This window comes from Oryza sativa, chromosome 8 (genome assembly GCF_034140825.1).
Source record: "Oryza sativa Japonica Group chromosome 8, ASM3414082v1".
NCBI lineage: Eukaryota > Viridiplantae > Streptophyta > Magnoliopsida > Poales > Poaceae > Oryza > Oryza sativa.
Genome location: NC_089042.1, coordinates 6196803 through 6209080, shown reverse-complemented (window position 1 = coordinate 6209080; position 12278 = coordinate 6196803). Strand labels below are relative to the sequence as shown.

The following is a 12278-nucleotide window of genomic DNA, read 5'->3' as shown; positions in this document are numbered from 1 at the left end:
TTTTTCACCCCACCGCAATTTTGGACAGCTAGTAATTTTTAAACCATCGACAAAATGCCAAACTTCTTGAACGATAAAGCCAATGCCAGGTGCCAGCATGTGAAAGTGAACGGAGGTAGTACTAACATATAAATGATTCCTTTTACAACTAATTTTAGGCAGAAAACATGAACCAGTACGAAAAGCACGAGCCGTGTCAACAACCCGTGATAACCAACCAGGCAAAGCCAGCCTTTGCTCTTTGCCATCTATGCAGTTCCAGAATGATGAACAAACAATTGCCCAAGTTGCGAAAATGCAAGCATAATTCAAATGAAATGAGATTTGACCTCTCATCAGTAGACAAGAGATGCAATGCCATACAATCAACTACACCATGACATGACAAAACGGAATGTTTCAAGTATCACAGGAGATCAGCTTCTGACTGCATAAATTTCTCAAGTCTAAATCACCATTCTAGATAAAGGGGGAGCATTAGAAATTGTACAGAACAAGCAGGACTCCCTACAACGGATACACATTCATATATACGTTGCTGAGTACAAGAAGGATTGCTAGTTCCACATTCAGTCAATGAATGTTGTTCTGTTCATACATCTCTCCATATTTAGGTGTATTAAACTCCCGTTTTTGTCAAAACTCCAACCAGTTTACAGAAGTACTCCCAAGTCCTACCACCAAAGTGTTATGAGCTCCTGTGAGATAACAATTCACATTGTCAGATAATAATACAGAAAGAAAAATGGTCTGAACCCTTGTAGAATCAAAGACATATGCCCAACATAGTTGATTTATCACATAACATAAACCTTCGGATTTGCTATTTCACTGGCAGCTTCAATTTGACTTGGCATTAGCCTCTCCAGTTTCATTTTTTTTTCTCTGAAGGAATAAGCCAGGTTATACACCTAGCCCAAACATTTAGGTCCATTTGAGCAAAATAAAGGTATGAAAGAGGCGAGGGACCAAGCATAATTATATGCGCCCTGGTTATCTAGCGCTTTCAAAATTGGGGGTGGAATTATGTGGCTAAAGCTTTTTTCCTTTTCTAACAGAAAAATTCCAGTGACTACCATCCCATCAGGCCATCACTTCTCAACCCTAGTCAGCTATCTCATGACCAAGTTTCTACTGAAATGGTATTAAGTCTCTTAGGGGACTCGATTCGATTACAGCAAACCAGAACACTAATCCACAAATAACAATAGCATATTGAACAATGCAGCAGTGGTGGTGGAGGGTGGTGGCTGTTGTCAATAGAGATGATTCTGGTGGTTTTCACACGCTTATTTGCCAAACAACAGAATTATTATTTAATACAAAGCAAGCACCGAGGATCTTAACATCCACTTTAACAAGTTAACAGTATTCCGAATACAAGTGAAGAAGCTTGATTGATTATCCAGTAAGGAAGCACTTCAAAAGGTAAAACCATAAAAGATCCCCCACATAAACAATATCTTAATTAACAAAATAAAATGGATTACGATTGTTGCAACTAGGTTAGCATTTCAGCTCAGTCAAATATTTCCTTATACTCTATACAGATCAGCAAGTGCTCATGGATTGAATATTACGGTCTTGGACTGTGTAGGATATCAAATCAAAAGACCAAACCGATAACAATAATGACAGCAAGTATGGAATTCTTACCCACCAAAAGAAGCAGCAAGCAGATCGGTTATGCTTAGCTCATCCTAATCCGCCATGCTGGAATCACCACCATCAGGAGCATCAATTTCATCTTCGTTCTTCAGGTTCCCACAGACATTGCACTCAAACACATGGGACGGCTCACCGTTTGGCAAGGGCGGAAGTGGCGCAAGCATGCCATAGCATTCACCATGGTTACACAGATACCTTACAAAGAAGTATGAGTGCGGGAAATCATCATCGCTATCGCTACCACCATCCCCCTCCTCCTGCTCCATCCCATCATCACCACCTTCTCCACCATTACCATCCTCTTCCTCCTCTTCCATGGTGTCATCCCCATCGCCGCCATCGCTATCATCATCTTGCTTCCACTTGCTCTCCACCTGACACCGCTCACACTCGCATCGGAACCCATAGTCCTCCAGCAACCTCTGCTGCCGATCCTTGTACTGCCAATTGGCCGCGAAGTAGCTGAGGCACACCTCCCTCCCCTCGGTGATGTCGTGAAGAGCTCGCACCACAATGTCGGTGTTCCCGGGACCCGGCCTATCGGCGTAATCGAAATGGCAAGCATTGGGGAGGCAATCATGGTTCAGCAGCGACGCCCGCGGGTACACGGCGTAGGCCCTCGCCTTCCGGAGAGGCTGCGGCACCTCGGGGCGGTAGGGCTCCATGATGGAGAAGCTGTTGGTCCGGTCCTTGGAGAGGAGCGCCGCCGTGAGGTCCGGCGAGAACCCTGGCGGAAGCATCTGCGGCGGCACCAGCGCCGCCACCATGGCGTGCAGGCTCCCCGGGTCCTGGTCGCTCGGGGGCGGCGTTGCGGCGGAGGAGAGGGAGAGGAGCACGCGGAGGGAGGGCTCCGGGAGGGAGTAGGCGGAGAGAAGGAAGAGGAGCGGCTCCTGGTGCGGCTCGGCGGCGGACGCGAGGTTTCCGTTGCCACCGCCGCCGGAGAGCGCGGTGCAGAGGAGGCGCGGGTGGGAGGCGGCGGCGCAGGACGGGGAGCAGAATCCCGCGGCGCGGCAGGAGGGGCAGGGGGATGCGGCGGCGGAGAGGGAGCGGAAGCAGGCGGAGCAGAAGGAGGGGAGGGAGGCGAGCGAGGCCGGGTAGAGGAGCAGCGGCTGCTCGGTGAGGATGACCTCCCCCTCCCGGATGCTGCGCGCCGCGAGGAGCCCGCGTCCTCGGCCGGGGAGATCGGCCGCACGCAGCGCGTCGCCGGCCATGGCGGAGCAGAGCTTCTTCCTCGGCGGCGGCGGCGGCGGCGGTGGGAGAAGTGGGGGTTTTTTTGGGGTTAACCGTTTGCTTGTAAGAATAAATAAATGGGCCGAAGATTAAGTGGGCCTTGTGATGTATGTGGGCCGGAATTAGGGGCCCATGTTTATAAATGGAATAAGTTCACATGAGGTCTCTCAACTTAACAGCGAGATTTTATAAGGTCCCTTAACCACAAACTAAAAATGTGTACCCTAAACTCACTCAAACCGTGCACTCAAGGTCCTATGGCAGTATATATATAGGTGGTTTCGCTGACGTGGAGAAAAGGAGAGGAGGCGGCCGACGCGACGGCGGCGGCGGGACAGGAGGTGGTTGGCGCGGCGGCGGGAGAGAGAGAGAGAGAGCCGGCCGGCGCGACGACGACGGCGGGAGAAAAGGACGGCGGAGGCCGAGTTGGTTGCGGAGGTGAGCTCAAGCTCCGCGTCTTGGAGCGCCGTGAAGTCGTCGCTGCCGCTTCGACGCTCGAGAAGAGAAGAGAAGGAGAAGAAAAAATATGCAGCTGATATGTGGGCCCCACATACTTTTTTTTGGCTGACTAGGATGCCACGTCAGTGAAATCACCCATATATACTGCCATAGGATCTTGAGTGCACGGTTTAAGTGAGTTTAAGGGCACACATTTATGGTTTTGTAGTGAAGGGTTCTTAAAAAAATCTCGCTGTTAAGTTGAGGGACCTCCGGTGAACTTATTTCTTTACAAATCAAGGGAGAAATTATGAGTGGGCATTTAATGGGCTTGGATTGGAATCATGGGCCCAAGTTGGAATAATTAAGCGAGAAATTACGAGGTGATTTATAATTTGGGAGTTGACAAATGGAAGCGAGGAAGCGCAATAGGGCACGGGCATCGGATGTGTTTCGTGCACGCAACATTCCAATCCATGGTGACCATTATTCTTCTTCTTCAGATTCACAAAAATGAGATCCCGTGACCGTGATCAACTGATCATTACGTGCAGAACTAGCTATATTTTATTTTCTTGGCGAATTTTTTTTATTCGCTCAATCGCTCTCATAGGAGAGAGATTTTCGTACAAGAAAAGAACTTTCATAATGTTCGAAATACTATTTTTGGTTTTTAATAGATGGTCGTGGTTGGCTTTTTAATACTAACGTTCAATAATGTATCTTATTAAAAAATACATAATTATTATTTATTTAGTTATGTCTTGATTTAATTATTAAAGAAACTCTAAGCATAATCTCTAAGCACAATACATTTTCTCATATTTACATAAAATTTTAAAATAAAATAAATTGTAAAACATGTATTAAAAAAATAAATGACATCATGTACCCTCTTTGATTTATATTATAAATTGTTTCGACTTTTTCCTAATTAAATTTTCTTTTAGATTTGATAAAAAAATTACTATCATCTAAAACAACAAATTGTTTCATTAAACTATCAGTTAATATATTTTGATATTGTTTATTTTGTGTTGATAATATTATTTTATTTTATATAAACTTAGTGAAACTTAAAATATGTTAACAAAAAAAATTAAATATAATTTTTAATATAAAACAGAGGGAGTATTCAAAACCAGAGGAGTATAACTTAAATTCCTCACTACTTAAAATAACTTAATCTACTCAGTGTACTAGGCCTCATTTGTTGCCCATATTTTCTGATAAGCTAAAATGGTTTGTTAGGAAATAAAAAATAATTTATAGGTAAAACTTTTATATATTTGTTTATAACAATCAAAGAATCAAGTTAGAAAATTTAAATTTTAACTTTTATTTTGGCTTATTAAATCAATCGATGAGGCTCCTAGGCTACATGGATTAAATTTAATAGCCTAGTTATCCACTATATCAAATTGTCATGTACTAGCATTACTGTACACTAAGCAGCCCAACGACCCGCAACATCTCGTGCACCATGTGCAGATTTCTCTGCTTATCACGCATGCCATTAAAGATTAAACTATCTGTGTCAATGCTATGCTACAGTGACACCAGCTGCTGTCAGTGAGACGAAGAATCGAACAGTTGGTTTTTGTTAACCAACTTCGAATTAAAAGCCACATGCGAGAGGAATCATCTGCAATAGCGGCGAATCAGTGGTGCAATGCATGTCACTGTACGCCTGATTTTGGTGTCCTTTAGTATCTTTTTCTCTTTAATTCTTTTTTGGAGACTGATAGGGAGTCTTCTCCCATCTCTGTTATTTAGTACCAGAAATGCAAAGCAGTGAATTGAGTATTACCGGTTACGAACTTGAGAAATGATATATTTAATTTTTTAAAAAAGTTTCTATATAAAAAGCTCTTTTAAAAAAATAATGTTGTTTTGCATTTCCGAAACGGGATTGCTATATAGCATTCGAATGAAATTTGGGATGAAATCTTACAGATTTTGAACCATTGGATCCATACCAAGACTCGTGCATTGACTTCTCTCCTCCAACTCCGGCGGGCTCCTCTTCTTCTCCGGCGCTGGCGACACCCCAACTCCGGTGGGTTAGGGTTTGGGGTTAGGGTGAGGGTAGGAGGAGGGTTGGGGGAGGGAGAAGAGGGGGGTTTCCTCGGGACTTAGAGGGATGGCCGTGGGCAGCGGAGGACTGGCAGTGGGCGGTGGACTCCGGCGGGCGGCGAGGCGGCGGCGGCGCCGCAGAAGCCGCGGGGATGGAGGAGGGCGGTGGGCCGGCGTCGGCAGCGGGGGCAAAGCAAGCGTAAGATTAGGAGACGGCGGCCGGTGGTGGTGGATCCGGTGGCCGGGAGCCACCGGAGACGGGGAAGACGGCGGGGCAAGGGCACCTCGTCGTCGCCGCCATGAGGAGAAAGAGAGGGGAGGGGGGGCTCACCGGCGCCGTTGACTCTTTCCGGCCAGCCGGCGAGGCGGGCGGCGGCGCGGTGGGGCGGTGGCGGCGGTGACGGTGGTGGCGGCGTGAGAGGACGGGAGGAGGAGTGGAAGCGGCAACTGAAATGGGAGGAGGAGGAGTAGGGTTAAGGGGCTGCATGAATCTTAAAGCATATCCAATGGTCCAAAATTTGAATGATAGGAGGTGGGATTTTCTATCACATGATATATAGACAGCCCCTTTCGGAAAACGTAGGGAGAAGCTGATTTAAGCTCAGCCTGAGTCGAGGAGATGGCCAAGAAATCGCATTCTCGATTTCGATCTGATATTTCAATATCCTATAAGGATGTATAAAAGCACTACATTGGTTGAAAGAAATATGAGTAGGAGAAAACTATCCTGGTCCCCTTTAACATTTAATCACACGAATTTTATATTCAAGTAAGAGTATTGTTTACACCCAAATTTGGCACCTAGGTTAAAATAGAAAATATTGCCAAAATTTGGAAATCTACCGGTTTCCTCCGAGTAGGCCGGTCTGACCGCCATGTGTTGGGCGGTCAGACCGCCGGTTGTAAGCCGGTCAGACCGGCGGTGTGTGGCCGGTCTGACCGGCGGGTCCGAGTCCGACCCTACTTTGTCGGGTCTCGAGGTTTCCTTGCTCGGAAAGGCATGTTTCGGGTTTCCTTTGGTTTCTAACCCGAGTTGGACATGGAGGAGGGCCTGTGAGAGGGCAAGTCCAACCCCTATATAAGGGACAAGGCCGGTTCATTGTAAAGATCAATCTACAATCAATCAATCGAATCGTTCTTTTCATATTGCTTTCAGTTTTCTCTTAGTTTGTCCATCTTTGTCGGTTTGCGCCGTAAACCGTACGCCACCGCTGCGAGTGTGCGACACCTCTTTGTAGGTTTGTCCTGAAAACCTTCCGTTTTGCCCACGAGACGGGTAGTTATCTAGAAATCAGCTCCGCTAGCCGGTTTAGTTATCAAAACCCATCTAGGTTTAGCTCTTTGCTAGATCGAGGTGGCTGGCGACTCTAGGATCACCGCAAGACTTAAGGTGATACGATCGTGCTTGTCAACTTGTCAAAAAAGTTGCCAACACGATTTTTGGCGACTCCGCTGGGGAGGAGATCCGTTCATCGTCAACTCAACTTCGACTTCGCCATGACGAAGCCGCCATCCAAGACGGAGGTGGAGCCATCTAATGTGATGCTGGTCACATTGGATGGCTTCGAAGGAGAAGATCGTAAAGCTATGGAGGAGTACATCAACGAGCTCACATGGGAGGCGTTGATGAGAGCAACTACTAGGACTCGTCAAGGCGTGATCATCAAGCCCGGGCCACATCCCAAGCTTGCTCCCGACGTGGTAAGTAATGACGAGGTATCACAATCTATCCAACAACAAATTGCATCTACAATAGATTCATCTATGGCTAATTTTAAAGATCGATTAGATGTAATGTTTAAGGATAAAGTTGATGGGTTTTTAAGGAGTAGGCTCGGTTCTTTTATGGATGATTACACATTAAAAGATAAAGCCTATACCACTGCTGATCAACCTCCTATAGGTCAAACGGGTAGTAAAACCGACGGAACGGCGTTCACGGCCGGTCCGACCGGGCCTGACAGTCGGTCAGACCGCGACACAGCCGTCGGTCCGACCGGCCAAATGACCGGTCAAACCGGGTATTATCCCATCGGTCCGACCGGCCAGATGGCCGGTCAGACCGGGTATTATCCCACCGGTCAGACCGGCCCTCAGGCCGGTCCGACCGCGCAACATGACGCCGGTCAGACCGGGCCCTGGGCCAATCAGACCAGTGCAATCGTCCCGATACAGGGAATTGATCCAATGATTAATGCTAGTTATTTGTATCACTTTAGAACATTTGATCCTCCTGTATCTACTGCCACCACTAGTCCTCAAATTCCCCCACATATTCCTAACATTTATAATGATGTTTCTAGGGGATATCCTCCCGATACTAGGCAAGGCCAATATAATCATATTGCGCCACAAACGCAACCTATTAGGCCACCAAACCCACCACCAAATCCACAAGGGCCTAATAACATGGAGGATATGATTAGTGATATTATGAGGAATAGATTCGGGATCGAAACTAGGAATCGTGCTAGAGCTTACAAAAAGCCATATCCCCATTATTATGACAATGTGCTGTTTCCTAGAAATTATAGAGTTCCCGAATTTGCCAAGTTTAGTGGTGAGGATGGTAAGACCACATGGGAACATGTAGGTCAATTTTTAGCGCAATGTGGTGAGGCTAATAGTGATACTTTTAAATTGCGCTTGTTTTATTTATCTTTATCCGGTAATGCTTTTACATGGTTTACTTCTTTACTGGCAAATTCTATTCATACTTGGGCTCAATTAGAAGAACAATTTCATGATTATTTCTATACTGGAGAAACTGAGCTTAGGTTATGTGATTTAACATCGGTTAAGCAAAAGTATAATGAATCTGTTGTTGATTATATTAAGAGATTTAGAGATGTTACAAACCGATGTTATACTTTGAATATAACTGATAGAGATTTGGCCGGACTTGCTTTTAATGGTTTAGTTGCTCCTCTTAGAGAAAAACTAGATGGCCAACAATTTCTTGATGTTAGTCAACTCATGCAAAGGGCTCTGGCTCAAGAAAGCCGGGTTAAGGATAATAAAAAATTTGATAGACCATTCGACAAAAAGCCTAATGTCAATATAGTTGATTACTCTGATGCTAGTGATAGTGAGGAGGAGGGTGATCATGATATTTATGTTGCCGAGTGGTCATGGACTAACAAAAATAAACCTTTTGTTTGTTCTAACCTAATGCCAACTCCTCGCAAAGATCGGCAGAGTGAGGTTAAATATAGTTTTGATGTGGCCAAGTGTGATAAAATTTTTGATTATCTTTTGCAAGAGAAATAAACCTATCTCTGTAAAGCCGGCTAGTGTAGCACGGCTAAGCCATATAAGTTTGTATAATGAGTAAAGAGGCTAGTTTAGAGTTGTTACAAAAGAGGGTGCAAGAATATCGGTCTACAAAGAACAATATTGGAGAAACCGTTGAAGATTTTGATGAAGTAGAGAAGCTTGGACAAGGGTTTACATCGGCCGATCCATTAGAAGAAGTAGATATAGGTGATGGAACTAAACCAAGGCCGACTTTTGTAAACAAAAACATGAAAGCCGATTATAAGGTTAAGGTAATCGAGCTACTTAAAGAGTATGTTGATTGCTTTGCGTGGGAGTACCATGAGATGCCGGGTCTTAGCCGTGAGCTTGTTGAGCATCGGCTTCCAATTAAACCGGGTTTTAGGCCTTATAAACAACCACCTCGTCATTTTAACCCTTTACTATATGACCGAGTCAAAGAGGAAATTGATCGGTTGTTGAAAGCGGGGTTTATTAGGCCATGTCGTTATGCGGAGTGGGTTTCTAGCATAGTCCCGGTGGAGAAGAAGGGGAGTGGTAAGATTAGAGTTTGCATAGATTTTAGAGATTTAAATAAAGCCACTCCTAAAGATGAGTATCCTATGCCTATAGCCGACATGATGATTAATGATGCCTCGGGTCATAAGGTGATTAGCTTTTTAGATGGTAATGCCGGCTACAATCAAATCTTTATGACGGAAGAGGATATGTACAAGACGGCTTTTAGGTGCCCGAGGTTTGTTGGTTTATTTGAGTGGGTTGTCATGACCTTTGGTTTGAAGAATGCCGGTGCAACGTATCAAAGGGCAATGAATTTGATCTTCCATGATTTGCTAGGTATTATCTTAGAGATCTACATTGATGATATTGTTGTCAAATCGGATGATATGGAAGGACATATAGCTGATTTGAGATTAGCTTTTGAGAGGATGCGCCGGTATGGTTTGAAGATGAACCCACTTAAATGTGCTTTTGGTGTGTCAGCGGGGAAGTTCTTAGGATTCATGGTGCATGAGAGAGGAGTTGAGATTGATCCTAAGAAGATAGAAAAAATTCGTGATTTCAAAGCGCCGACATGCAAGAGGTTCAAAAGTTGCTAGGTAAAGTGAATTATTTGAGGAGGTTTATTTCTAACCTAGCGGGTAAAATCGATGCTTTTGTTCCTATACTTCGCTTAAAAAAAGAAGCCGATTTTACTTGGGGGGCAAAACAACAAGAGGCGTTTGAAGAGTTGAAGAGGTATTTATCTACTCCACCCGTTGTGCGAGCGCCTAAAGCCGGAAAGCCTTTTCGGTTATATATTGCCTCCGAAGACAAAGTCATTGGTGCCGTTTTGACGCAAGAGGAAGATGGCAAGGAATATATCATTACATATTTGAGCCGCCGTCTTTTGGATGCCGAAACGAGGTATGTTTTTATAGAGAGACTTTGTCTATGCTTATACTATGCTTGTACCAAATTGAGGCATTATTTGTTATCTAGTACATGCATAGTTACTTGTCAAGCCGATGTTATTAAACACATGTTGCAAAGGCCAATTCTAAGTGGGAGAATTGGCAAGTGGGCATATGCTTTGATAGAATATGATTTGACTTATGAACCATTGAAAACTATAAAAGGCCAAATTGTATGTGATTTTATAGTAGACCATCATATAGATGTTGCTTATGAGGGAGAGGTTTGCTTAGTTGAAGTCATACCATGGAAGATTTATTTTGATGGTTCTTCTTGCAAAGAAGGTCAAGGCATAGGGGTAGTTTTGTTTTCGCCTAATGGCATGTGTTATGAGGCATCGGTTCGTTTGGAATATTATTGCACAAATAATCAAGCCGAATACAATGCTTTATTGTTCGGCTTACAAGTTATGGAGATGGTTGGAGCTAAATATGTGGAGGCCTTTGGTGATTCGGAATTGGTGGTGCAACAAGTCGCCGGGATCTACAAATGCTTGGATGGATCACTAAATAGGTACCTCGATTCATGTTTAGATATTATTGCCAATTTTGATAATTTTGCTATTAGACATATTGCTAGGCGTGATAATTCTAGAGCAAATGACTTGGCATAGCAAGCATCTGGATATAATGTGAAGAAGGGATTATTTATGATATTAGAAGAGCCGGTGCTTGATTTTAAATCTTTGTGCGAAATTGGCAAAATTGGAGACCAGGGGCGGTCTGACCGGCATTGCACGGCCGGTCTGACCGGTGACCAGGGGCGGTCTGACCGGCCGCATGCCGTCGGTCTGACCGGCGACCCCGAGCAGTCTGACCGGCTCTGTGTGGCCGGTCTGACCGGTATTGAGCAGAGCGCTGGGGGGCACGCTTCAATCGATTTGGAGGCCGAATTATGTGAGAATTCGGACATTTGTGCCCAGGATATAGAAGAGGATTGGAGAATTCCTTTGATTCAATATCTAAAAGATCCCACACTTAAGGTTGATCGGAAAATTCGGCGGCAAGCATTCAAATATACATTGCTTGATGGAGATTTGTATCGCCGAAACATAGATGGTGTCTTGTTGAAGTGCTTAGATGAAGATCAATCTAAAGTGGCTATGGGAGAGGTGCATGAAGGAATTTGTGGAACTCATCAATCGGCCCACAAGATGAATTGGTTGCTTAGAAGAGCGGGGTTCTATTGGCCGAGGATGATTGATGATTGCTTCAAATATTATAGGGGATGCGAGGCTTGTCAACGGTTCGGCAATGTTCAATTGGCGCCCGCCGCCGTGTTGAACCCTATAATCGAACCATGGCCGTTCCGAGGATGAGCTTTGAATTTCATCGGTCAAATTTATCCTTCGTCATCAAAAGGGCATAGGTTCGTGCTAGTTGCTACGGATTACTTCACCAAGTGGGCCGAAGCCGTGCCTTTGAAGAATATGACTCATACGGAGGTAATTGACTTTATTTTGAAGCATATTGTTCATAGATTCGGTATTCCGCAAACGTTAACTACAGATCAAGGTGCTTCTTTTATGTCTAAGGAAGTGAAGAGTTTTACCAAATCTTATGGTATTAAATTGTTGAGTTCTTTTCCTTACTACGCTCAGGCTAATGGACAAGCCGAGTCGAGTAATAAAACATTGTTAAAGCTAGTAAAAAAGAAGATTGAGGAACACCCGAAGAGGTGGCATAAAGTGCTTTCTGAAGCATTGTGGGCACATAGAATATCTAAATATGGTTCCACTAAAGAAACTCCTTTTGAGTTGGTTTATGGTCAAGAAGCCGTTTTACCGGTGGAGGTAAATCTTGGCTCTCTTCGTTATATCAAGCAAGATGATTTGTCAAGTGAAGATTACAAGACGTTGATGGGAGACAACCTTGATGAAGTCATCGACAAGCGCTTGGAGGCATTGGAAGAGACAGAGAAAGAGAAGAAGAGGGTGGCCAAGGCATACAACAAGAGGGTGAAAGCAAAATTGTTTCAAGTTGGAGACTTGGTTTGGAAGACAATTTTGCCTTTGGGTACTCGATCCAAGGAGTTCGGTAAGTGGTCTCCTAGTTGGGAGGGTCCTTATCGAGTGTGCAGCATTGTTCGAGGGAACGCATACTTTTTAGAGACACTTCAAGGGGAGCATTTTCAGC

General features: G+C 44.6%; 1 protein-coding gene across 2 annotated transcripts; it reads right to left on the bottom strand.

Annotated features, from left to right (window-relative positions):
- Positions 1 to 287: 287 nt before the first annotated feature.
- On the bottom strand, positions 288 to 2919 carry LOC4344924 (histone-lysine N-methyltransferase ASHR2). Of its 2 annotated transcripts, none has more exons than XM_015792997.3 (2): positions 1657 to 2919; positions 288 to 698 (listed from the first exon to the last, which is right to left on the bottom strand). In XM_015792997.3, the coding sequence occupies exon 1, from the start codon at positions 2877 to 2879 to the stop codon at positions 1701 to 1703; it is 1179 nt and encodes a 392-aa protein (XP_015648483.1). In that variant the 5' UTR covers positions 2880 to 2919; the 3' UTR covers positions 288 to 698; positions 1657 to 1700. The 2 variants fall into 2 exon arrangements, with proteins under 2 accessions (XP_015648483.1, XP_015648484.1); XM_015792998.3 differs by having other exon boundaries at positions 1661 to 2919.
- Positions 2920 to 12278: the final 9359 nt, after the last annotated feature.

Coding starts and splice junctions, on each gene's coding strand:
- LOC4344924 (XM_015792997.3), bottom strand. CDS start 2,879: ATGGCCGGCGACGCGCTGCGTGCGGCCGATCTCCCCGGCCGAGGACGC.